This window comes from Myxocyprinus asiaticus, chromosome 37 (genome assembly GCF_019703515.2).
Source record: "Myxocyprinus asiaticus isolate MX2 ecotype Aquarium Trade chromosome 37, UBuf_Myxa_2, whole genome shotgun sequence".
NCBI lineage: Eukaryota > Metazoa > Chordata > Actinopteri > Cypriniformes > Catostomidae > Myxocyprinus > Myxocyprinus asiaticus.
The window spans coordinates 19,278,004-19,302,820 of NC_059380.1; the positions used below are offsets into that span (position 1 = coordinate 19,278,004).

At 38.0% G+C, this 24,817-nt stretch overlaps 2 protein-coding genes across 5 annotated transcripts in view; one reads left to right on the forward strand and one right to left on the reverse strand.

The window, feature by feature from the left end:
* Nucleotides 1-1,369: 1,369 nt before the first annotated feature.
* On the forward strand, nt 1,370-7,265 carry lhfpl5a (LHFPL tetraspan subfamily member 5a). Its single transcript, XM_051676466.1, has 3 exons — nt 1,370-1,787; nt 4,344-4,583; nt 6,944-7,265. The coding sequence occupies exons 1-3, from the start codon at nt 1,376-1,378 to the stop codon at nt 6,952-6,954; spliced, it is 663 nt and encodes a 220-aa protein (XP_051532426.1). The 5' UTR covers nt 1,370-1,375; the 3' UTR covers nt 6,955-7,265.
* A 1,935-nt stretch (nt 7,266-9,200) lies between these two features.
* Nucleotides 9,201-24,817, reverse strand: part of LOC127428235 (SRSF protein kinase 1-like) — a 49,302-nt gene continuing 33,685 nt past the window's right edge. For 3 of the 4 annotated variants that reach the window (XM_051676443.1, XM_051676441.1, XM_051676442.1), the window contains 13 exons: nt 24,568-24,676; nt 24,360-24,447; nt 24,009-24,096; nt 22,025-22,131; nt 21,494-21,659; nt 18,309-18,334; nt 17,883-18,087; nt 16,847-17,248; nt 15,078-15,178; nt 13,604-13,711; nt 13,140-13,209; nt 11,033-11,125; nt 9,201-10,656 (listed from right to left, as the gene is read on the reverse strand). In XM_051676443.1, coding sequence (XP_051532403.1) covers nt 10,472-10,656; nt 11,033-11,125; nt 13,140-13,209; nt 13,604-13,711; nt 15,078-15,178; nt 16,847-17,248; nt 17,883-18,087; nt 18,309-18,334; nt 21,494-21,659; nt 22,025-22,131; nt 24,009-24,096; nt 24,360-24,447; nt 24,568-24,676 — 1,748 coding nt within the window. In that variant the 3' untranslated portion in view covers nt 9,201-10,471. The remainder of the gene's footprint in view (nt 10,657-11,032; nt 11,126-13,139; nt 13,210-13,603; nt 13,712-15,077; nt 15,179-16,846; nt 17,249-17,882; nt 18,088-18,308; nt 18,335-21,493; nt 21,660-22,024; nt 22,132-24,008; nt 24,097-24,359; nt 24,448-24,567; nt 24,677-24,817) is intronic. The other variant, XM_051676444.1, reaches the window with a different exon arrangement.

Genomic DNA, 24,817 nt, shown 5'->3' on the forward strand with positions numbered 1-24,817 from the left:
GCATGAGATTCCCACTTTAAACTCTTCTTGTTTCTTCAAGTTGCTTGCAGGGTTGCTGTTTTTATTATATCACAGTGCCTCCTATTGGATAAATCATGCACTTGCCGGCAATTCTTATATTAGATTTGTGATAGACAGATAGACAGAGAGAAAGAGATACAGATAAGATAGAGAGACCCAAAAATGAAAATTCTCTCATCATTTACTCACCCTCATGCCATCCCAAATGTGTGTGACTTTCTTTCTTTATCAGAACACAAACAAAGATTTTTAGAAAAATATCTCTGCTTTGGAGGTCCATACAATGCAAGTAAATGGTGACCAGACTTTTTTAGCTCCAAAAATCACATAAAGGAAACATAAAAGTAATCCATATGACCCCAGTGGTTAAATCTATATCTCAGAAGCGATATAATACGTGTGGGTGAGAAACAGAAAAATATTGAAGTCCTTTTATACTCTAAATCTCCACTTTCACTAAACAGGCACCAAATGTGACTTTCAGATGTAAAAGTGAAAGTGCAGATTTAGAGTTAAATTTTGATCTGTTTCTCACCCACACATTTTATATCGCTTCTGAAGATATGGATTTAACCACTGGAGTCTTATGAATTACTTCTGTTTCCTTTATGTGATTTTTGGAGCTGCAAAGGTCTGGTCACCATTCACTTACATTGTATGGACCTACAGAGCTGAGATATTCTTCTAAAAATCTTAGTTTGTGTTCTGCTGAAGAAAGAAAGTAATACACATCTGGGATGGCATGAGGATGAGGAAATGATGAGCGAATTTTCATTTTTGGGTGAACTATCCCTTTATGGCACAGGAGTCATTTCTCAAGGTTTTGAGGTACAGCAAGGAAGTAACTGTACACCTACATTAATTAATAATCTCATGATCTCACAGCATCAGCGAATGTCTTTGAGAATGAAGTTACCACTTTCATCAGCTTTCAAACTTACTCATTGGTTGAATCTAATGGGCACAGTTGGAGGATACATTTGACCTGTTATTTTGTTCTGAGAAGCGGATGGAGACTCAGGTTACTATAACTCTGGGTTAGGTTATCTCACGCAACTCTCAGGAACCAGATCTGACCATTCGTAGTACAGTTCCTCGAAGAAATAAGGAGACGTTTGCTGTCTGTGTGGCTACTTTTCCCTTTTATGGAAGAAACAAACATAATCTGATCTTTGTTTTAAGTAGTGGTGTGATTCATGGAAGACTTTTGGTTGTTTGATTACTAATTTTGCATGTTTCGACTAAACAAGGTAGGAAGTTTTCTACGTTTCTCCCAATAGTTGTCAGTTGGCTACTTTCTGATCATTCATTTACTGAACACCCACCCTCGGGTAGACCACCATCTCCAGCAAACATGACTAAAATGTTGTCTGCCCAAGAGGCCGCCAAGATCTATCATACAAACTATGTGAGAAACGCGAGGGCCGTTGGTGTGCTGTGGACAATCTTCACTATCTGCTTTGCCATCATTTGTGTGGTGGTGTTCATTCAGCCCTACTGGATTGGAGACAGTGTCGATACACCTCAGTCGGGTTACTTTGGGCTTTTTCACTATTGTATTGGGAATCCCATCACAGGAGAGCTGGTGTGTAAAGGCAGTGCCCTGGACTTTGGATCCATTCCTTCTGGTGCCTTTAAAACCGCCATGTTCTTCGTTGGGATTTCTTTGCTACTAATCGTGGGAACTATTGTTTGCTTTAGTTTATTCTTCTTCTGCAATTCAGGCAGCGTGTATAAGATCTGTGCGTGGATGCAGCTGGCAGCTGGTGAGTGACACCATACTAATTTTCTTTTCTTTAACATAATGTTGATCACCACAAAAAATCATTTCAACTCATTCCTTTCTTTTCTTTTAAAAATCAAGGTTACAGTTAGGCACTTACAATGGAAGTGAATGGGGCCAATTTTTGGAGGGTTTAAGGCAGAAATATAAAGCTGATAATTTTATAAAAGCACTTACTGTGATTCTTCTGTTAAAACTTGTGTATTATATGAGCTGTAAAACAGTTTTGTAAGTTGTGTTGTAATTGTAAGTTGTAAGTGTAAAATTATAAAGTGTCAGTCACCACAGATATTCTAAACTTGCTGCCTCCCAGAATTACAATGCGGGCGGACAAAGAAATCAAGTTTCATATCAGACCTTAAACTCCTGACATGAGGCTGCTCAAGACTTCAGCACCCTGGATAGTTCCACATCTTCTTGAGAATGCATGCTGCTTTACAGTATGTAATATGGGGGGATTTAGTGTAGTAAATATCCTTTTATCATTTGAACATACCTGTAAAGAGAGACAAAAAAGCTCCAGTTAAGAGCTATACACCGTTTGTGCAAACAGCAAACATGTTGCTTTGCTGTGAAATATAATATCTTTAAATGTTGCCCTATCTAATGCAGTTATTGATGTTGACATAGATAACCCTCTGACATCTCATCATCTTACATAACAATGCATTTAAATTGTTACGCTTGCTCATTAAAAGAAAGTGAGTTGGAAAGTGAGAGTGTGTGTGTAAAGCTATACCCACAGCAGCACCAGCTGCCCTGTACAGAGTATACTGTCATATGAATAATAAATGATGAGATAAGTATGGCTCAAGTTGCCAGTCAACAGTCTCAATGCAAAGTGTATTTCTGGTAGCTGAAGAGAATTTTTGCCAATGATGTAGAGGAGAGTAGGACTAGTTGTCACACTTGTTATTCCAGTTAATTTTTTGTTTTGTTTGTTTTTTTAAGTAACACAACACATTATTTGACCCTTGCCATAAAGGGATAGTTTTCCCAAAAATGAAAATTCTCTCATCATTTACTCACCCTTATGCCAGCCCAGAAGGGTATGACTTTCTTTCTTTTTCTTTAGTAGAATATCTTAGCTCTGTAGGTCCATTCAATGTGAGTGAATGGTGGCCAGAACTTTGAAGCTCCAAAAAGGACATAAAGGCAGCATGAAAGTAATCCATACAACTCCTGTGGTTAAATCCATGTCTTTAGAAGCGATATGATAGGTGTTGATGAGTAACAGATCAATATCTAAGTCCTTTTTTACTATAGATTATCCTCCCTACCCAGCAGGAGATGATTTGCACAAAGAATGCAAATTGGCAAAAACAAAAGAAGAATGTGAAGGTGAAAATGGAGATTTACTATATTAAAAAAGGACTTAAATATTGATATTTATCTCGCCTACACCTATCATATTGCTACTGAGGTCATGGATGTAACCAATGGAGTCGTATGGATTACTTTTATGCAGTGGTGGACAAAGTACACTAATACACTGATGAAATATTACTCCAGTAAAAGTGAAATTACTCCTTTTAAATTTCCACTTGAGTAAAAGTATAAAAGTATTTGCTTTCAAATGTACTTAAGTATCAAATGTAAAAAGTACTGGTCTATTAAAGGGATAGTTACCCCAAAAATGAAAAATGTATCATCATTTACTCACCCTCACGCTATCCCAGATGTGTATGATTTTTTTTTTTTTCTGCAGAACACAAACAAAGATTTTAAGAAGAATATTTCAGCTCTGTAGGTCCATACAATGCAAGTGAATGGTGGCCAGAACTTTGAGGCTCCAAGAGCACGTTAAGGCAGCATAAAAGTAATCAATAAGACCCCAGAGGTTAAATCCATGACTTCAGAAGTGATATGATAAGTGTGAGTGAGAAACAGATCAATATTTAATTCAATTTGTTTTATAAATCTCAACTTTCACTTTCTTTTTCTTCTGTTTTTGGTGATTCAAAATATTTGTGCATATCGCCACCTTCTGGGCAGGGAGGAGAATTTATAGTAAAAAAGAACATAAATATTGATCTGTTTCTTTACCACACCTATGATATCACTTCAGAAGGCATGGATTAAACCACTGGAGTCGTATGGATTACTTTGCCTTTAAGTGGTTTTTGGACCTTCAAAGTTCTGGCCACCATTCACTTGCATTTAATGGATCAACAGAGCTGAGATATTATTCTAAAAATCTTTATTTGTGTTCTGCATAAGAAAAATGGCATACATGTCTGGGATGGCACGAGGGTGAATAAATGATGAGAGAATTTTCATTTTTGGGTGAACTGTTTCTTTGGAGGTTAGAATTCACCAAAATAAATAAATAAATAAATAAATAAATAAATAAAATAGAAGACGAAAAAAGCTAATTACTGTAGTAGCCTAATGTTTGATTATTGCAACAAAACTATACTCCCTTAGTTGAGCATATAGGAGTTTGCTTACAAGATGTGATTGATTAGAATTCAGTCTATATTTAAACAGGTGGCACCTTTTATTGTCTTTAGCTGACAAAGCTTTCCTCTCTCCTCAGCAACTTGCATGGTCATAGGATGCATGATCTATCCAGACGGGTGGGACTCAGAAGAGGTGAAGCGGATGTGTGGTCAGCGGACAGACAAGTACACACTGGGTAACTGCACAGTACGCTGGGCATACATCCTGGCCATTATCAGCATTATGGACTCCCTCACTCTCTCCTTCCTGGCATTCGTGCTGGGCAACCGGCAAGACAAACTGCTGCCAGAGGACTTCCAGGCGGAGGAGAAGAAAGGTGAGAGATGCCCATTGGTTTAGAGCAGGGGTGGGCAACTATTTTGGCAAAGAGGCCACATCGGGCTTTAAGAAGTGCATAGGGGGCCACATTGTATTCCTTTTGAGATACAATGTTCCGCATTGATTTGGTTTTTGTATCTTTTAAGCCCAGAAATAGTTGTGTACTCAATTTTCTGAAGTGTATATGTGACTAATGGGACTATTCTGCAATTGCCTAAAGTATTGTATTGCTCTACAAAGGTAGATACTTTTCTATCAGGCATTAAAAAAATGAATAAAGGCTGAGCTTATTATAAATTATTTATTTTACCATCTCTACTTCCCTGTTAATTTATTATTTAATTTAACACTCTCTACATCAGGGTTCTGTTTGAATTAAACTCATATTTACGATAATTCCAATAGCACATGAAGGCAGCATAATTACCAGGGGTTAAAGTCGGCATGAAACGGAAGTCGTGACCGACTTTACTTCCGTATTCTGACGTATTTCTGGGTGAAAGAGTTGCATAGCGGAACGGAGGCAGATCTGAATGTGAGGTTGCAGCGGACACACACACCCCCACCACCGTGGTACTCGAGTCAGAGCCAGTTATCGGTGAAATTGAGCAGCGATCTCAACACATGTATTATCAAACTGACAACATGAACGCATGAGCACATCATGGTCTTTGCTTACGAAGAGGCTGTAGCTGTTGAAAAACGATTAAATAGTAAAAGATTTTTTAACGTTTTGAATCACAATACACTAAATATAAAGGGAAAAAAACACGTGTGCTGTGCATCCCAAGATAACTGCATTCAAATATATAAATAAACTCCAGAGGCATCCGAAGCGTTGTATTCATTAGTGATCACCTCAACTGTGAATTCGCCATTATTCCTCCTCATTCGAAATGTAAATTCAAGCCAGCTGACCTGTAACCCATAATCCGTTGGGTTAAGGAACGATAGTTTTGAAGGAAAGCAGGCAAAAATACACCTTGCCAGCTTCACCAACCTGCGATTGACACTTCGTTCAACTCTACGCAAGGTTGTGGTATTTACAGTGTAAGAAAGGGGCAGGGTTTAGCGGACTAAATGACTGGAGAAGTCCTGCATACATCACCAGAGAAAAGTCTGTCGAGTTATTACACTTTGATTAAAGATTACAAGGTCAAAATAAAAAATAAATAAATAAAACATATGCATGGATGAATCGTTCACAATAAGATCAACAACATGCATTTAGAAAATAGATAGGCTGAATTTTCATTTCATGCCGACTTTAAACTGGGCAGGAAAGGTTCGGAACAGCGTTCTGGCACTACACTTTACTATTTAAACTTTCAAGTTCATCGTTCTTTGGGCATGTCATAGGGTGAATATGGGTAAAGTGGGACAGTAAAGCTTGATCCACATTATATCAATATGTATTGCCCTAAATGGTTAAAAATCATTTCTAAACTAATCTTTGGGAAGTAAACGATTCACTTTTTGAGGTTTTAAGTTGATGTTGTTACATCGGAATGCGTAGCAGAGCTCATTTCACTAAATGTTACATATAATGATTTACGATGTGAAAGTGTATAAGAAAATGTTGAAAAAATTCCAAGTAATTTAAAGATATTGTTTATGGAATCATTTTTCTTCTGTCCGACTTTACCAGAGGCACATTGGGAAAGTGGGACAGGGTGATACTGGTAAAATGGGCCAGCTTATTAAAACTTTTAAAGAGGAGTTATGAGTGTATTTTTTAACTTACATAGCAAAAATAATGATTAAACGGCAGTTTAATGCAGCACAGTGCATAATGCAATGTATTTGAAATGTTCTACTTTGCAGTATTTACTATTTCTTTATTTAAAGAGAGAGAGAGAGAGAGAGAGAGAGCAGAGGGTGTTATGCTTATAAAGTAACTCATGTCCTACCCTTCATCATTCCACCGAGAAGAAACGCTTTCAGCAATCTCAAGGGTGTGATGTTCTTCTGTCTTTTAATAAACAATAAGTTCATAAATCGTCTGCTGTGTAAAACTAACAATGTGCAAAGAGACCTGCAAAATACTAAATACACCTAAGAGAGGTGTGGAAGCTTTCTGCTCGGTATAATGACCATTAAAATTGGTGGTGCTCTAGACAGGTAATAAAAAAGAGCTCATTTGAAACATGCAGTGTTAGTAAAATAAATAAATATATATAAATAAATTCAGCTGTGATGGATTTGTGTGTAATTTGTGCCTTTCTGTTGCATGCCTGTTCACTTGCAACAAATCTGCAAAACAGTATTTATCATGTTATTCTTGTTCTTATTTTCCTTATGCAATGCCAAAACGTTGTTCAAAAACTAATATAGATTGATGGATCTCTTTCTTTTTAGAGGAAGCATGAAGGCCCCTGAACTACACAATGGACCCTATGGGGATACAGGCCACTTTCAGGCCACCGACTCTGAAATATGCAGGACAATAAGTATTTTAATTCACCACAGCGTTTGTAAAAGTAATTGCCACCTAAGAGATAACTCAAGTAACTTCACTATTTCTAAGCACTATTTCTAATATATGTAAAGTGTATCAATCTGATTATTTTATACTTTGTGAAACCGAGGCCAAATGAAGGTAATTTGTTAGGAGCAACTTATGTGTTAACCAAGGGCGTAGCCAGGAAATTACTTTTGGGTGGGCCTCAATAAAAATGGATGGGCCAAATGTTCACTCCAAATTCTTTTTTTTTTTTCCTTTTTTTTTTCACCAAATTATCCTTAACAACATGAAAGGCAGTGCATTCAAACAGCTCTTTCACACTTTCAGAAATCATAATTCATTAAAATTATTTTATAAATACATGTATATATTTGAAGTCAAAGAATAATCTGTAATATTCTGGATGGGCCTGGGTCTAATTTTGGCTACGCCACTGGTGTTAACGTATCACTGTTGCTGTGTGCAATGCATTCTTGTAACCTGAAATGAATAAAGCAAAAATAAACTGCAAAGAGCTGATTCCCCCTGGCAGTAGGAAAACGTATTGCTCTATGTTAACATCCCAGTGGCGCACTTTTTAAGATTACACTTACCAGTGCACAGATGTCTCCAATAAGACCCTCTAATACAGATGAACTAATGCTATTCACCCAAAAAAGGATTTTTGCTGCTTTTTCAGTTTACCTACTTAAAATTAACTAAAGCAACACAATTCTAGAACATTTTGTTACATCTTGATTTTATTGCATTCAATACATTTACATTTGTAAAACTGAAGTTTACTTAATCCATTTGAGTTGGGACTACATATTGTGGTGTTATTGTAGCATTGATAAAACAGGGCAGGGGATTTCAATTTCCCAGCATGCTTTGCATGGGACTGGATAGAAGAACAAGTGTTGAAATTAAGTGTTATTTTATGCATTTTTGAGTAAGATGAGAATATGAGATTTGTTAAGATTTAATATTCGGTTATATTGGTATTTAAAAAGAGAGTCTGTAAGAGAGTCACTTGTGTTTAGGTTGAGGACAGACTTGCACTTTCAAGTAATACTTGATTTGAGGGCTGCTTAGCTCTATAAGCAGTTGCAATTAAATTGACTGTGCAACAGTTTCACTGTCCTTTCACTTGCTGACCTGGCATATAATAATGATTACTTAAATCAAGTTGGACCAACATAAGAGAATTAACTGAATAAAACCTTAAAGGAATATTCTGGGTTCAATACGTTACGCTCAGTTGACAGTAATTGTGGCATAATGTTGATAACCACAAAAAATAATTTCAACTTGTCCCTCCTTTTCTTTAAAAAAAAAGCATTAATTTAGGTGACAGTGAGGCACTTAAAATGGAAGAGAATGGGGCCAATTTTTGGAGGGTTTACAGGCAGAAATTTGAAGCTTATAATTTTATAAAAGCCCTTACATTAATTCTTCTGTTAAAACTTGTGTATCATTTGAGCTCTAAAGTTGTTTAAATTATCATTTTAGGGTTTGTTGACATTACATCGTCATGGCAACCAAGTTCTAAAGTTGGCTATAACATCACACAGAAAAGTTATTTTATCACACTAAAATCATGTTTACACACCTATTATGTCTTGTGGCTATACTTTTGAAAAATGTAGTATTTTAAAGTAAAAAAATTAGCCCCATTCACTTCCATTTTAAGTGCCTCATTGTAACTTTTTATTAAAGACAAGGAGGGGCAAGTCCTAACTTTTTGTGGTAATCAACATTATGCCACATATGCTATCGTGCTTAACTTATATTGAACCTGGAATATTCCTTTAATAAACTGAGTTCAATGAACCAAATGAAATGTAGTTAAATCTAATTTAGTACACCGATTTGACTTAATCCAACTAAATGATGTTGGCTCAATGAAACCTACTTAACCGGAATGAAAGACATTACATTTCTTGTAAAAACTCTCAAATTTAAAGCAAGGGTAATGACGTTTTTGAGTGATCACACAGGCTTGCGGTCAAGTCATACTCTACACAAGTGCTTACAAAAGGCAATATCTAGTCAATTAAATATTTCAGAACAAAGCTCGAAAAATGAATATTCACTAGAGAAATATGTTGCATCTGGTTAGTACACAGTGTTAGAATCAAGACAAGTATCAACACAGAGATTCACAAGCCATTTGCCATTTCCAAATCTTTATTTGTAGTTACTACAGAAAACCTTTTAGTTCAGTGCTGAAAAAATCAAAAGCAGAGACATTCTTAAAAATGGAGAGAGAGAGCAGAGAAGCAGAGGATGTGTTTGTAGTATCACAAAAGGTCAAATGAAACCAACTAATCCAAAAGAGAAATCAAAGGCCTTTTAAAGCCATTCAAGTTCAACTAGAGCGGTGTTCGCTTCACCCTCTCTGAAAATAAAAACCAATGATATATTGCTTAAAGCAACACTGTGAATGCTCAAAAAATGCACAGATCATTGCAGTTTCATTCAAAAAGCCTTGGCAAAACTGTACACGAACAATGGGACTTAAGACTGTACAACACTGAACCTGTGAAGATCAAACTCTTTGGTATGAGTATGTACAATATTTGAGATTTTCTCACTGATGTTGTTAAGGAAACACTGATACCAATATGAATCCTCCCTGGTGTCCATTTTTCATCAATTATACTACATGATTAATGTTACAAAATTAGTTATTTCAATCTTTAATAGAACTTTAAAGATCTTGCAAGATGTACTGCAAGGAAACATGGATGAAACATTAGCATTTCTTTCGTTTTATTTACTTTAGTCGTTTTTGGTAAAAGTGCATGAGTATGTTTCTCTTGCTTAGCATTGCACATTCATTAAGTAGAGTTCTAAAACAAACAAACAAACATAAAAACAGACTCAGAACTTCAATAATGTCCAATCGTGTGTGGAAACTGTTCAGAGTTCCCTCTTCATTAAGACATTTGATCTACAACCATCTTGCGGCGATATTAAAGATCAACAATCATTTTTTATGGTTTCCATACAGTAAAGAAACACTACAATCAGCTGATGAGTCCTAAGTAATATTAACTGAATACTCCTGCTCTAAGAAAATGGATAGTGGAAGCCTAGGGACTTGGGGAGATTCTGAAAGCAAATCTGAAATGTTTCAAATAATCCTGATATGATGGAAATTGATACAAAATTGATTAGATCTATTAGAATAAATCAGCATGAGCACAAACCATTGAGATGACAGCACACTCAAATTATACCCATTACATAAAAAAGGACAACAATATAAGAACAGGATTCTGATTAGATCTGCTTGACCGGACCTTCTCGCAGCTTGCAGCTAATATTTGCCATGACACCAGGTATGGCTCTTTAAGACAGCATCGGTTGCTGGCGAGCATTCAGGAGTTCCAAAGAACATTGTGTGTGAGTGTGTGTGTTTTGGAGTCCTTTGTCCACTAGGAGGTGATCCAGGAATGACGGAGGCACTCTGCAGCGGTGGCTCTTTTCTCCGGGATGAGGTCCAACATTGGAAGGAGGAAGTCAGAGAAATTCTGGGCCTCCTCTTGTGCCCATTCGTATTTCTCTACCAGCACGTCCATCAAACCCCACGGTTTGAGCTTAGTGATGTGCCTCAGGTCACCTAATAAAAAAATAGACACACTTTTTTTTCATTTTCAGAAAAAAAGGAAATATGAAACAATGTTGTTTTCAGTTGCCAAGCAAGCTGTGAGAACATCTGCTATTTTACTGTATGTATAATGGCTTAAAACATGGCTCATCCAATCAGACTTTAGAGGCAGATAAATCTGTTTTAAAATGGACAGCAGGCAACAAACAGGAGAGGATATATGGGCTACAGGCACACACACTGAAAAATGTAATGGACATACCAACAATGGGAGCGACTGACATACCTCATTATTCAAGCTATAACATTCATGCAAGCATACTGGACTGCAAGCAAGTTTATCAAGTTTGTGAAATGAACATTAGCTGAGCAATTACTCATGCTGTACCTTTCTTGGTGAAGAATTCCTTGGAATATTTGCCATTCAGGATGAGTTTACGAGGAATCTTCCCCAGCAGCTCAATAATCAATGCAATGTGATCTGTTCAGGAAAGGAAAGATAGATAAATATCTAGTGGATGGCAAGACAACTTCTGTCATTAAACTGAGCAACAAGACGGAAACACTGAAACCAACTGGCCTACTAAATTTGAGGTCTAGCCTCCTGGGATCCACAAATTCATTTTTGTTCTTTCTAGAGGACATTTGTTTTTAGTGAATAACAGTTTAAATTCATATTGTATCTTGCAAAATACTAGATACCTTGTTTGCAATAGAATTATGAACCAAACATTATAATGATGAAATATGTTACAAGAGGCCATGCAACATTGTGGATATGGTCATGGCTAAATGGTGTTGTTAGGCACACACCTAAAATATGACAGTCTCTAGTGCATTATTGCATTAATAAAATGGTACTACATAATAAAAATACTTAGGACAATGTGAATTTAGTGAGTACTGTTTCTTCCGATAGAAGATGTAAGCCTAACTAAGCAGGTGTTTCACTACTACACTCACCTGTACTTCATTAGGTACACCTGTACACCTACTTATTCAGGCAATTCTCTAATCAGCCAATCGTGTGGCAGCAGTGAAATGCATAAAACCAAGCACATGTGGGTCAGGAGCTTCAGTTAATGTCCACATCAACCATCATAATGGGTAAAAAATTTGATCTCAGTGACTTCAACCATGGTTTGATTGTTGGTGAAAGACAGGTTGGTTTGAGTATTTCTGTAACTGCTGATCTCCTGGGATTTTCAGTCTCTCGAATTTACTCAATGGTGCCAAAAAGAAAGAAAACATCCAGTGTGCAGCAGTTCTGCGGATGGAAATGCCTTGATGAGAGAGGTCAAAGGAAAATGGCCAGACTGGTTTGAGCAGACAAAAAGGCTACAGTAACTCCGATAACCCCTCTGTATAATTGTAGTGAGCAGAATAGCATCTCAGAATGCACAACACGTAGAACCTTGAAGCGGATGGACTACAACAGCAGAAGACCACACTGGGAACTTTATTAGGACCATAATGTTCCTATTAAAGTGCTCAGTGAGTGTATATCACATATTTTAGTATGATTGGAATGCTGTATAGACTAACCTGCATCCAGGACCAGAATTATCCATTTTACAATGAAATTCTTAACATATTTAATGAGAGAGAGAGAGAGAGAGAGAGAGAGGGAAAAAAAGGCATTTTGCTGGGCCTAGATTGAGTCATCATCATTGAGGCTTTAATATAAAACCTGACTGATCAGGGGCTGTTCACTTCCAAGCACCACAACACAACTGATAACGTGAATTTTAAACTGCGGTTAAGAAGTGGTTGCATTGAAACATGAGAACTTCTGGTTATATCGCGTACACGTTAGGAGCGAGCTTCTCTCATGAACATGCATAGGAGAGCTAGGTGGAAGTGAAGCTTTTTGGTAAATAAGGACTGAATTTTTGCTTTGTTTCTCAACCAAAGCTATCATATCTCTTCAGAAGACATGGATTAAACCACTCCACTTTTAAGATGCCTTTATGTACTTTTTGGAACTTGAAAGTTTTGGACCCCACTGAATTACATTTTATGGTCAAAAACACCCCATCCATCATTCGAAAAAAACCTTTGTTTGTGTTCCACAGAACAAGTGAATCGAGTTTGAGAAGACATGAGGGCAACTGATGAGAAAATGAAAATTTTTGGGTGAACTACTCTTCGCATAAAATCCTGTTTAATAAGATTACTAAGCCATCAAATGCCCATTTTTTATTTTTCTTTTTTTCTTATAACTCCATTTCTGGCAAGAAACAAACATAGTAGTCATAAAATATTTTCTTTATGTCTAATAACTTACTTGCTTACATAAATTTGCTATAGATCATTAGACATGACGTTGTTACCTTGGAATTTGTTTTAGATAATTTGACATCATGCTATGCTGCCTGTCAGTTTACTTAGGAGGTATCTAGGAGGAAACGTTGCCAGAGAAGTCACTGACTGACTGGGCCGCTGCCTCAAGTTTCGGACGCAGCCAGAAACAGAGCCTGTTGAAGAATAATTACCTTCATCTCTGGAATAATCCTCTCCAGAATGAGGCTCGAACAGGTAATCCCCCGTCGCCAGCTCAAATGCCTGCAGAGATACACACTTTGACTCAGAGACAACACTTATCTGTGTGGACAACACAATCCTAAAATCATCAAATTCCCTAGGTGGTAGGCAGCGTTCAAAAGGCTGAGCACTCGACCGTGTGCGAGACATAAATGGCATGTCGAAAAATAAAGTATACCCTAGCCTTCAGAAGGCAGCTGCCAATGTAGGCAGTAGACAGCAAGGCAGCTCACTAGGTTTTGGAACAGATATAAACTCGAAACTGTGATTTTTTGGGACTGCATGTCATTGGTGGTGATTTCTCTTACACCAAAATAATCTAAAACAGACTTTTTGTTTCTGCAGCATTACTAAAAATGGAAAAGTCAGTTCTTGTCAAAAGCCCAGAGCTAAGTCTCTCAGTCTTTAAACGCACCATGCATGCTGTGCTCCAGATGTCTGCAGGGGTGCCATATCCTGCCCCAATCAACACCTCCAGAGAGCGATACTGTCGTGTCTGAATATCGTCTGTGAAGTGTTTGTGCTGAATAGGATAAACAAGAGTTACATAAAGCGGAACCAAATGCTTATACAAGAGTGAGACATGCTGACAATATCCTCATGGGCATTAAACTGATAATAAATTAATTCCTTTAATGCATTGATTTCCTCAATTTAAGACCACATCTGAATCTTACCACACATTATTGTATGTCTAACGTACGCTCACCACTTTATTAGGTACACCTGTACATCTACTTATTCATGCGATTATCTAATCAGCCAATCGTGTGGCAGCAGTGTAATGTATAAAATCATGCGGAAACGTGGCATGATTGTTGGTGCCAGATGGGTTGGTTTGAGTATTTCTGTAACTGTTGATCTCCTGGAATTTTTACGCACAACAGCCTCTAGAGTGTAAAGAGAATGGTGCGAAAAACAAAAAGCATCCAGTGAGCTGCAGTTCTGTGGGCAAATACAGCTTGTTAATGACAGAGGTCAGAGGAGAATGGCCAGACTGGTCCAAGCTGGCAGGAAGGTGACAGTAACCCAAATAAACACACGTTACAACAGCTCTATGCAGAAAAGCATTTCTGAACATACAACAGGTAGAACATAGAGGCGGATGGGCTACAGCAGCAGAAGACCCTTCCAGGTACCACTACTGTCAGCTTAAAACAGGAAACTGAGGCTGCACTGGGTACAGGCTCACCAAAACTGGACGTTAAACGACTGGAAAAACGTCGCCTGCTCTGACAAATCTGGATTTCTGCTGGGGTACACAGATGGTAGGCCCACTACAGCCTCAGCTTTCTGTTCTTGGCTGACAGAAGTGGAACCCAGCTTGGTCTTCTGCTGTTGTAGCCCATCTGCCTCAAAGTTCGACATGTTGTGCTTTCTGAGATGCTATTCTGCTCACTACAATTATACAAAGGGTTTAATTGAGTTACCGTAGCCTTTCTGTCTGCTCAAACCACTCTGGCTGTTCTCCATTGACCTCTCTAATCAACAAGACATTTTCATCCACAGAACTGCTGCTCACTGGTTGTTTTTCACACCATTCTGAGTAAACTCTAGTGACTGTTGTGCGTGAAAATCCCAGGAGATCAGCAGTTACAGAAATGCTCAAACCAGCCCGTCAAGCACCAACAATCATGCCACTGTCAAAATCAAATTTTTTCCCCATTCTGATGGTTGATGTGAACATTAACTGGAGCTCCTGACCCACATCTGCATGATTTTATACATTACACAGCTGCCACATGATTGGCTGATTAGATAATCGCATGAATAAGTAGATGTACAGGTGTACCTAATAAAGTAAAGGTGAGTGTACAATCAGCCTAATATGTGCAAGAAAACACTTCGAGTTATGTCTGTTGGAAGTGCAAGGACAATGTCACACTCACCACCCAGCAGGCATTACCCAGGTCAGCGATTTTCACCTGGATCTTGTCAGCATTTAGAGGCTCCAGGGGATTCACCAGCAGGTTCCCCACCGCAATCTTAGCTGCAGTACAACAGGTCAATATTGAAGAAGAGAGAGATGGGTTTTTGAATCAATAAAACACACACATGCACATCCTGAAGTGTCTGCTGACCAGCAAGTTCAATTCATTCTTCTGATTTATAAAGCATTGTAGGACATTGTGTCTAATACAGCAGCTCTCTAATAATCAATATCTGCCATGACAAATAAGCCCATTACAATAAAGCCAAAACACCTGCATTTACGTGCTTAAACAAAAGGTCTTCCTGATTTAACTGAAGGAAACTTGAAATATGCAATCCCATGACAAGGACTTTAAACTCTTGTGAATTAAGCTTTCCAGAAATAAGAAGTGTATCCAGATCAACAGAATTATTATTATTTGATGAATCATCAATTACTAGATCAGTAAATATTAGTTACTTATTAGTTACACCATGTCTTAACCAATCAAAACATATTTGACTATTAATATACAGCTATGTAGAGTGGGATTTTAGACCAATGAGATTTCACAGTGGGTGGGGCTAACAAGGGCAATGTTGCTGAAATACAAAACTAACATTTGACAAAATGTCAGGTTGTCCGTCACAGCTGGTTAGCAGGAAAACTCTTATTTATAAGACTGTTATTAATCGCTTGCTGCTAATGTTGCGCCTGATTAGGACATGGTGTGATAAGCAACTGTTAAAGTTGATTCGAATGGATGTCACCATGTCAGAAATTAACTTTACAATTATGAGTCAATTTTTGCCCTGTGCATTTGATTCTTAGAGGCATTTTTTACCTTTAAGTGGACAATTTTTTTAACTACAGTATATAAAAAATATGGTGTGAGACATCCTTTTAGGTTAAACACTTAAATTTAACCAGTTCAATTAACATTAACAAGAGATAACATGCATAACTAGACCTAGAATAGAATATTAAGACCTCCTGTATATCAGATGTTACAAATAAACTAATTTCATTAGGAATTCATTATGAATGCATTTTTTGCCCACACATTTTAAATTATGGGGGCATTTTTGTCATTCAGAGGCACTTTTTCCCAAAGCCCCCTTAATTTTTGACCCTGAATGTCAACATAACACAGAAAGGAACAGTTCCCTGTTTTTTCTTTTTGTTTTTATTCAGGGTTCCCACATCCTTTGTACAATGAAAATCCATGATTTTCCCATGACATTATCTAGCTGTTCAAGATTACTTAAGAATGATAATTACTAATAATGAAAGATAATGCTTACATATTTTTTTTTCTAGCTGATGAAATATCTTAGAGCTGAGTATAACTAGAAAAATGCATATTTCCTTCTAAAATCTCCATGCCTTTCTAAAACTGAATTAATTTCAATGACTTTTCCAAGTCTGGAAATCACAATTTGGAAATTGTCTGACATGGAAGTTTTCCAAGACGAAAAACCTGTGCGAACACTGTTAATTCCAAAGCTATTATCAATTTGTTAGACAGTTTTATGTGAAGTTAACTATCCCTTTCTTGTACATTATTCAACATCAAAATCAAGCTGTGGTGTGTGTTGGAGATTCCTGTTCAAACAACAGTGACTCAATAGGGACAACACGCATAAAGAGAGAGAAAGAGCAGGACAGAGGCGGGTGGAGGTTAGTAAGGAGCACACAGAGGATCAGAGGGAGGGTTCACTCCTCCAGCAGGAGCTCCACACTGACCGTCCTTCAGGCTCTCCTCCTCTGGGGCCACCTGCGTGTTGGGGTCCACCTCCATGGTGAGGCCCATCTCCGCTCTAGGGCCCTCAGCAGAGCTGCAGCCGTTCAGCTCTGCCGTGGGGCCTTCTGGATCCTGCACTCTAGGACACTGTGACTCAACCATGCCACAATTCAAAGGTCCATTACCGTCTGTGGCAGCAGGGAACGGAGGACTGGAATCTTTTTCTTCTGTGCCGTTGCATGCTGGGTAAGGGTTAGGAGGCTCGGACCCCTCCGTGCTGCTGTCGTAAGGGTTCAGGGGGGTGTCGTCCTTCATCTGAAGATCTGGGGTCTGCTCTTCCTCAGGGCCCTGGCTGTGACCGTTGACGGCACCTCTGGGCTCAGACCAACCATCTGCGACGGCATCTGGGGAAACAGGGCCAGTATAAAAGTTTTCGACTTCGATCCTCCGAGTTAAAATACTCTCTAATATATCGTGATGCAGTAGACTTTGAAGCACTACCACACCAGTTATAATTGATGATGACAGAAGCTTGAAGCATGATTGTTTTTTAAAACCACCGAGAGGCTGGGTACATTACGCCCAGGGAAGAGAAGCAAGAATTCTGCAATATTCAAGAAATCTTTTAGTCATAAAATGTACTTTGGGTATCATCTAATCACAACAGCATAATTAACAACTGCTCACTAAACTAGATTTAGTTGGTGTTTGCACATGCAAAACTTGACATTACAAAGCTGTTTCTTGCAACTGGGCCATGGTCCCTAGATAGGGTTCAGGTCTCTCCTTTAATGAAGGTCTATGGGATTTTTTTCACTGCTTTTTATCCAACAGGCAAATATAACAGCATACCTCTCCTCAACAAGCCACACAATTTGAGGTATTATTAATGTCTGATGCACAAACGTTGTGAGAAAAATTACATGCAGAAATGTAAACCCCATTGATGAGAAATAATACTGATGTTTACCATAGCAAAAAACACTAATAATCAAGTGTTTGGGTTCAATATACAGTAATCACATTGTCATTGCTCACCAAGTGAGGCCTCAGCTGTCTTGGTAATGGGGACTGATGGGGTGCTGTCGGGGGTCTCCGTTTCTTCCTCCTCCTCCTCCTCTTCTCCTTCCTCTGGGCCTTTCTCCAGTCCCTCTATCTCCAGGATTCTCTTCTCTAGGAGTTCAGCCTGACGCTTCTGTTTCTTCTTCATCTTTTTCTTCTTGTTCTTTGACATTTTTGCCATCTGAAGGAGAGAGAAGCAGACCATTTCTCAGACCAATAACAAACTTCCATTATTTTACTTTCATGCATGAATGTTAAATACAGCTCACAAAATGCATAATCACACAGAGCTAACACATCACTAAGTGCTGTCACACTTTTTTTTTTGGTAATTTAAATTTCAAAACGCTACAGTAAAAAACATACACAAATTCATCAAGCAGATTTCCTAAGGAAACTTACTTGTTTAGGGGCTGGAGCTGTACTGACTGTAATGGAAAAAAAGATTCAAAGAAAAAAAAATCAGTACACTTCTGTGCAAGATCAACGTCACAGAAGCAGAGAGTTCATAGACAGTGCACGTGAGGTTCTCCAGAGAGACTCAAACTGTGGGAATTTATCATCCTTCACTTGTTTGGCAAACTATATGAGTCACTGCTCTCCATTTAGAAGCATCCCCGCAGACTTCACGTCACTTTACATATTGCATCAATGGATAAGTGCTCTACCCATAATGCCAAATCAAGTTACAAAGTCAGTTTTATACGCTTTGTCGGCCTGGATACAGCACATTGTCTAATAATAGCCTCATAACATTTTATGTAAAATATCATCATACTATTCACCACATTTCCTTTTTATGGTTTATTTTCAAACCAAGCAAAAATAGCAACTAAGAGATACTGCTTACAGCAGAATATTCATAGGCTATCTGAACCCAGCCTAAAAGGGGTATTCACACAAAAATGAAAACTCATCATTTATTCACCCTCATGCAATCCAAGATGTGTTTGACTTACTTTCTTCTGCAGAACACAAAGATTTTTGTAGAATATGTAAACTCTGTAGGTCCATAAAATGCAAGTGAATGGTGGTCAGAACTTTGAAGCTCCAAAAAGCACACAAAGGCAGCATAAAAGTAATCTATAAGATTCCAGTGTTTTAATCCATGTCTCTTAAGCAATCTAAGTGCTTTTTGGGTGAGAACAAACCAAAATATAACTACCTTTTCACTGTATATCTTGCAAGTGCAGTCTCTAGGCACGATCACGATTTCAAGCTCATTTACACTTCCTACTGCTTGACGCATGCAAAGAGCACTAGATAGCACTAGAAGTGTAATCGAGCTTGAAATCATGATTGCCAAAGAGACTGCTGATGTTAAGATTTAAATGGAAAAAGGAGTTATATTTTGGTCTGTTCTCACCCAAAATAGGTTAGATCGCTTGAGAAGACATGGATTTAACCACTGGAATCTTATGGATTACTTTTATGCTGCCTTTATGTTATTTTTGGAGCAAAACTTATATATATATATATATACATACATACATACATACACACACACACACACACAGTTGTGCTCACAAGTTTGCATACCCTGGCAGAAATTGTGAAATTTTGGCATTGATTTTGAAAATAGGACTGATCATGCAAAAAAACTGTCTTTTATTTAAGGATAGTGATCATATGAAGCCATTTATTATCACATAGTTGTTTGGCTCCTTTTTAAACCATAATGATAACAGAAATCACCCAAATGGCCCTGATCAAAAGTTTACATACCCTTGATTGTTTGGCCTTGTTACAGACACACAAGGTGACACACACAGGTTTAAACGGCAATTTAAGGTTAATTTCCCACACCTGTGGCTTTTTAAATTGCAATTAGTGTCTGTGTATAAATAGTCAATGAGTTTGTTAGCTCTCACTTGGATGCACTGAGCAGGCTAGATACTGAGCCATGGGGAGCAGAAAAGAACTGTCAAAAGACCTGCGTAACAAGGTAATGGAAATTTATAAAGATGGAAAAGGATATAAAAAGATATCCAAAGCCTTGAAAATGCCAGTCAGTACTGTTCAATCACTTATTAAGAAGTGGAAAATTCGGGGATCTCTTGATACCAAGCCAAGGTCAGGTAGACCAAGAAAGATTTCAGCCACAACTGCCAGAAGAACTGTTTGGGATACAAAGAAAAACCCACAGGTAACCTCAGGAGAAATACAAGCTGCTCTGGAAAAAGACGGTGTGGTTGCTTCAAGGAGCACAATACGACGATACTTGAACAAAAATGAGCTGCATGGTCGAGTTGCCAGAAAGAAGCCTTTACTGCGGCAATGCCACAAAAAAGCCCGGTTACAATATGCCCGACAACACCTTGACACGCCTCACAGCTTCTGGCACACTGTAATTTGGAGTGACGAGACCAAAATAGAGCTTTATGGTCACAACCATAAGCGCTATGTTTAGAGAGGGGTCAACAAGGCCTATAGTGAAAAGAATACCATCCCCACTGTGAAGCATGGTGGTGGCTCACTGATGTTTTGGGGGTGTGTGAGCTCTAAAGGCACGGGGAATCTTGTGAAAATTGATGGCAACATGAATGCAGCATGTTATCAGAAAATACTGGCAGACAATTTGCATTCTTCTGCACGAAAGCTGCGCATGGGACACTCTTGGACATTCCAGCACGACAATGACCCTAAGCACAAGGCCAAGTTGACCCTCCAGTGGTTACAGCAGAAAAAGGTGAAGGTTCTGGAGTGGCCATCACAGTCTCCTGACCTTAATATCATCGAGCCACTCTGGGGAGATCTCAAACGTGCTGTTCATGCAAGACGATCAAAGACGTTGCATGAACTGGAGGCATTTTGCCAAGACAAATGGGCAGCTATACCACCTGCAAGAATTTGGGGCCTCAAAGACAACTATTACAAAAGACTGCACGGTGTCATTGATGCTAAAGGGGGAAATACACAGTATTAAGAACTAAGGGTATGCAGACTTTTGAACAGGGGTCATTTAATTTTTTCTTTGTTGCCATGTTTTGTTTTATGATTGTGCCATTCTGTTATAACCTACAGCTGAATATGAATCCCTTAAGAAATAAAAGAAATGTGGTTTGCCTGCTCACTCATGTTTTCTTTAAAAATGGTACATATATTACCAATTCTCCAAGGGTATGCAAACTTTTGAGCACAACTGTATGTGTGTGTGTGTGTGTGTGTATATATATATATATATATATCTCCACACACTGTTAAACAGAATGTGCATTAATATCAGTATAAAGAGATTTACTCTTTTAGTTTGCTGCTATGTTGGAAGCGCACAATTTTTCTACTTTTTAATTTCCCACACTTTGAATTTCCATGAATTTCATGTCGTCTGTGATGACTGGAAATGGCCTTTATTTATTTATTTTTTATAAAGATTGCACTAACAAAAAGGAATTTCTAGATTAAATATTTAAGAGTAGAAATTAAGTAGAAATAGAATAAAAATATAAATTTCTGTGACCGCATAGAAAATCACAATTGAAATATTCCATGATATTTTCCGGTTTTCCATGACCGTGGGAAAATTGTAAATCATCTAAATGTTCTGCTGTTGCATATTTGAGAGGAGAGTTTCCGCCTGCCATCACCTGCAGAGCCAGAAGGGGGCGGAGCTCCAGATTTCTGCCAATCCGTGGCTTCCGCGGCCAGTCTCTTAACATACGCCTCATTCACGTCCATCAGGATGTTCTCTGGCTTTATATCTGTGTGAATGATTTTACACTTGGTGTGCAGGTAATCCAGGCCTTGCAAGACCTACATAGAGAAAACAGAGATGGGAAGAGATTTATGCTGTTGTTGGACTGGATTATGAAGGAAAAGCAGCAGCCATAATTCAAATGCGACACTGTGTGCTACTTTATAGCTTAGATGACTTCACTAATATTTTAAAATGTAGAAAATAGGAATAATAAAGAAACAGTAGGTGTTTCCAAACTTTTGACTGGTAACGTGCCTGTATGTAGTACTTAAGCAATTGAATGTACTGTAATATCAAAAGAAATCGAAGTAACAAAAAGGCATACTTAACCTGAAGACAATGACGACCCATCCATGAAGTTAATTCATGTACAATGGCTATAGAGAAAACTAAATTCTATCATCAGCATATAGAAGCGTACCTGTCGAATTATGCTCTTGACACACGGCAGCGGTAGGCCCTGGTAGTTGGATTTAATAATCCACTTCAGCAGATGGTGACCGAGAACTTCAAACACCATGCACACATCTGACAGAGCACAGTAAAGGAAAAAAGATGGTCCCAGGAGAATAAACACCCTGTTCCTTTAGGAACACGAGCCAAGAACTCCTGCTCATTGTGAGCTGTTGATCTATATAGACAAGTATGGAGGCATTATTTGCAAAATGACAACCGTGCGATACACATCACTATCAAACATTCTTTCAAAAATGTGTAATATTTTTTTTACTATATATGACAAAAAAGTGAATTTGCACCAGTCAGTACAAATCAGTCAGTTGAACCAGTCAATGATTATACTGAATTAAAGGAATACAGTAATTCACCCCAATATTAAATATCTATCATTATGTACTCACCCTAATGTAGCTCCAAACCCACATGACTTTCTTTTTTCTTCTGAACACAAAAGATGACATTTAAAAAAGTCTTCACAGGGTTTATTTGCCATAATACAAGTGAAAAGTGACTCCGGTCTGTCAAGCTCAAAAAAAGACAAAAACACCATAAAACAACAGTAAAAGTAATCAATACCACTCATGCACTATTTTCCAAGTCTTCTGAATCAGTATGATCATTGTGTGATGAACAGAACAAACTTTGAGCTGTTTTATCCTTTCAAATCAAGTCTCATTAGTTCTTATCAAGTCTCGTTACCAAACGTGCAACATGACGTCATGACGTTTGGTCACAACGATGTCGCCAGCATATTCGAATTAAAAACTATTTTTGAGTTTTGGATCAACATTAGGGTGAGTAAATAAGGAAAGAATTAAAATGTTTGGGTGAACGATTCCTTTAAGTCTCACGAACCTTAACACAGTTAAAGTTATGGGTTCATATCGAGCCAGATATTAATGAAAGTTGACTTGTAGTCAGATGTTAATTCAGTAACCTCTCTGACGGATTCTGTGGTGGATTCAATACAAGCTCAATCCAGTGAGTTTGGGAGTCCTAAAATGATAGGTCACCCCAAAATAGAAGTTCTCTTATCATTTACTCTATATTACCCTAATACCATCACAGATTTTTAGGGCTTATTTTCTTCAGCAGAACACAAACGAAGATTTTTAGAAAAATATCTCCGCTCTATTGGTCCTTACAGTGCAAATGAATGGGTGACCAGAACTTTGTAACCCCCAAAATCACAAAGGAAACACAGAAGTAATCTGTATGACTCCAGTGTTTAAATCCATATCTTCAGAAGCGATAAAATAGGTATGGGTGAGAAACAGAACAATATTTAAGTTTTTTTTTTTTTTAACCTAAAATCTACACTTTAACTCTCACTCTCAGATGTGAAAGTGAAACTAAACAGGCACCACATGTGACTTGTAAAAGTGAAGATTCAGAGTAAAAAAGGACTTGATAAATTCTTACACAGATCGCTTCTGAAGATATAGATTTAACCACTGCAGTCATTTGGATTACTTCTATGTTTCCTTTGTGATTTTTGGAGCTTCAAAAGGTCTGATCACCATTCACTTGCATTGTATGGACCTACATAGCTGACATATTCTTCTAAAAAATCTTCGTTTGTGTTCTGCTGAAGAAAGAAAATCATACACGTCTGGGATAGCATGAGGTTGAGTAAATTGTGAGAGAATTATCATTTTTGGGTAAACTATCCCTTTAAAAGAACCCGTTCATAAGAGTCATTTGTTCTTGGTTAGGACTGCACTGGCCACACTCTGTTTCTGCAGCCAGTACAGGAAATTCAAAGGAAACACATGTTGTCTTAGTTTTATTTTGGGGTTTCTGGCCCTTTAAATTTATCTGGCTAACTGCAAGCTCACAACTCTGTAAAATATCCCATCCTAAAATGATCCTAACCTCCCAGGAAACACTGCGATACATAGTACAGCAACAGAGAAAACAGAATGAAATTGTGATGACAAGGATACGATTTCCATTGACACCCGAGATCTTGAAGTCATCCAATAACTGCACCACTTTCTCCCTGCTGGGATCATTCTGGTCTGTGTTTCTGACCTGAATTGATCAGATGGGGATAGGAAAAAAATAACTCTCAGGCCTTAGACACTTTAATATGCGAGACACTCAATTTCAAAACCATTTTCTTTGGTTTATTACAAAATAAACCTTGACAGCACTCTCATTCGAGGAAATTGCTTTCCCCAGGCCATGTGGTAAACCTGAGTTTCATATTCTCAGATTCATGCAACACTAAATGGTCTCACAAATAATTTATCATTATGGTTTCTATGGCAGCGCTCGTGTCAGGGGTAGCTCACCGCTCTCAAGAGCTTGATCTCATCAAGCGCTGTTTCAGTGTAGTGCTCTGCACTCTTAACCACTTTCATTGCCACAAAGCGCTTCCCTCTGTAACCAAAACAATACATAATCTTTATGTTCACATACATAAAACACATCCATAACAAGAATGATACAGCAGAAACATGAAAAAAAAAAAAAAAAAAACGACAAACAAGGTGAACATACTGTGTATCCCAAGCAAGCCAAACTGTGGAAAAATGACCCCATCCCAGCTTGCGGATTACGTGGTAACGTCCATTGAACAGGTCACCTATTTTTACATAGTGATAACCACCTAAAAAACAATTTGTTAGCCATTAGAAAACAAAACCAACTGAAAAGCATCAAAATGTAACATTAAGGGTCCAAAATAACATAAGGCAAGCACCAAATGAGAGTAAAAATTGCTTTGGCAAGTAAATAAAGCAGAAAACCA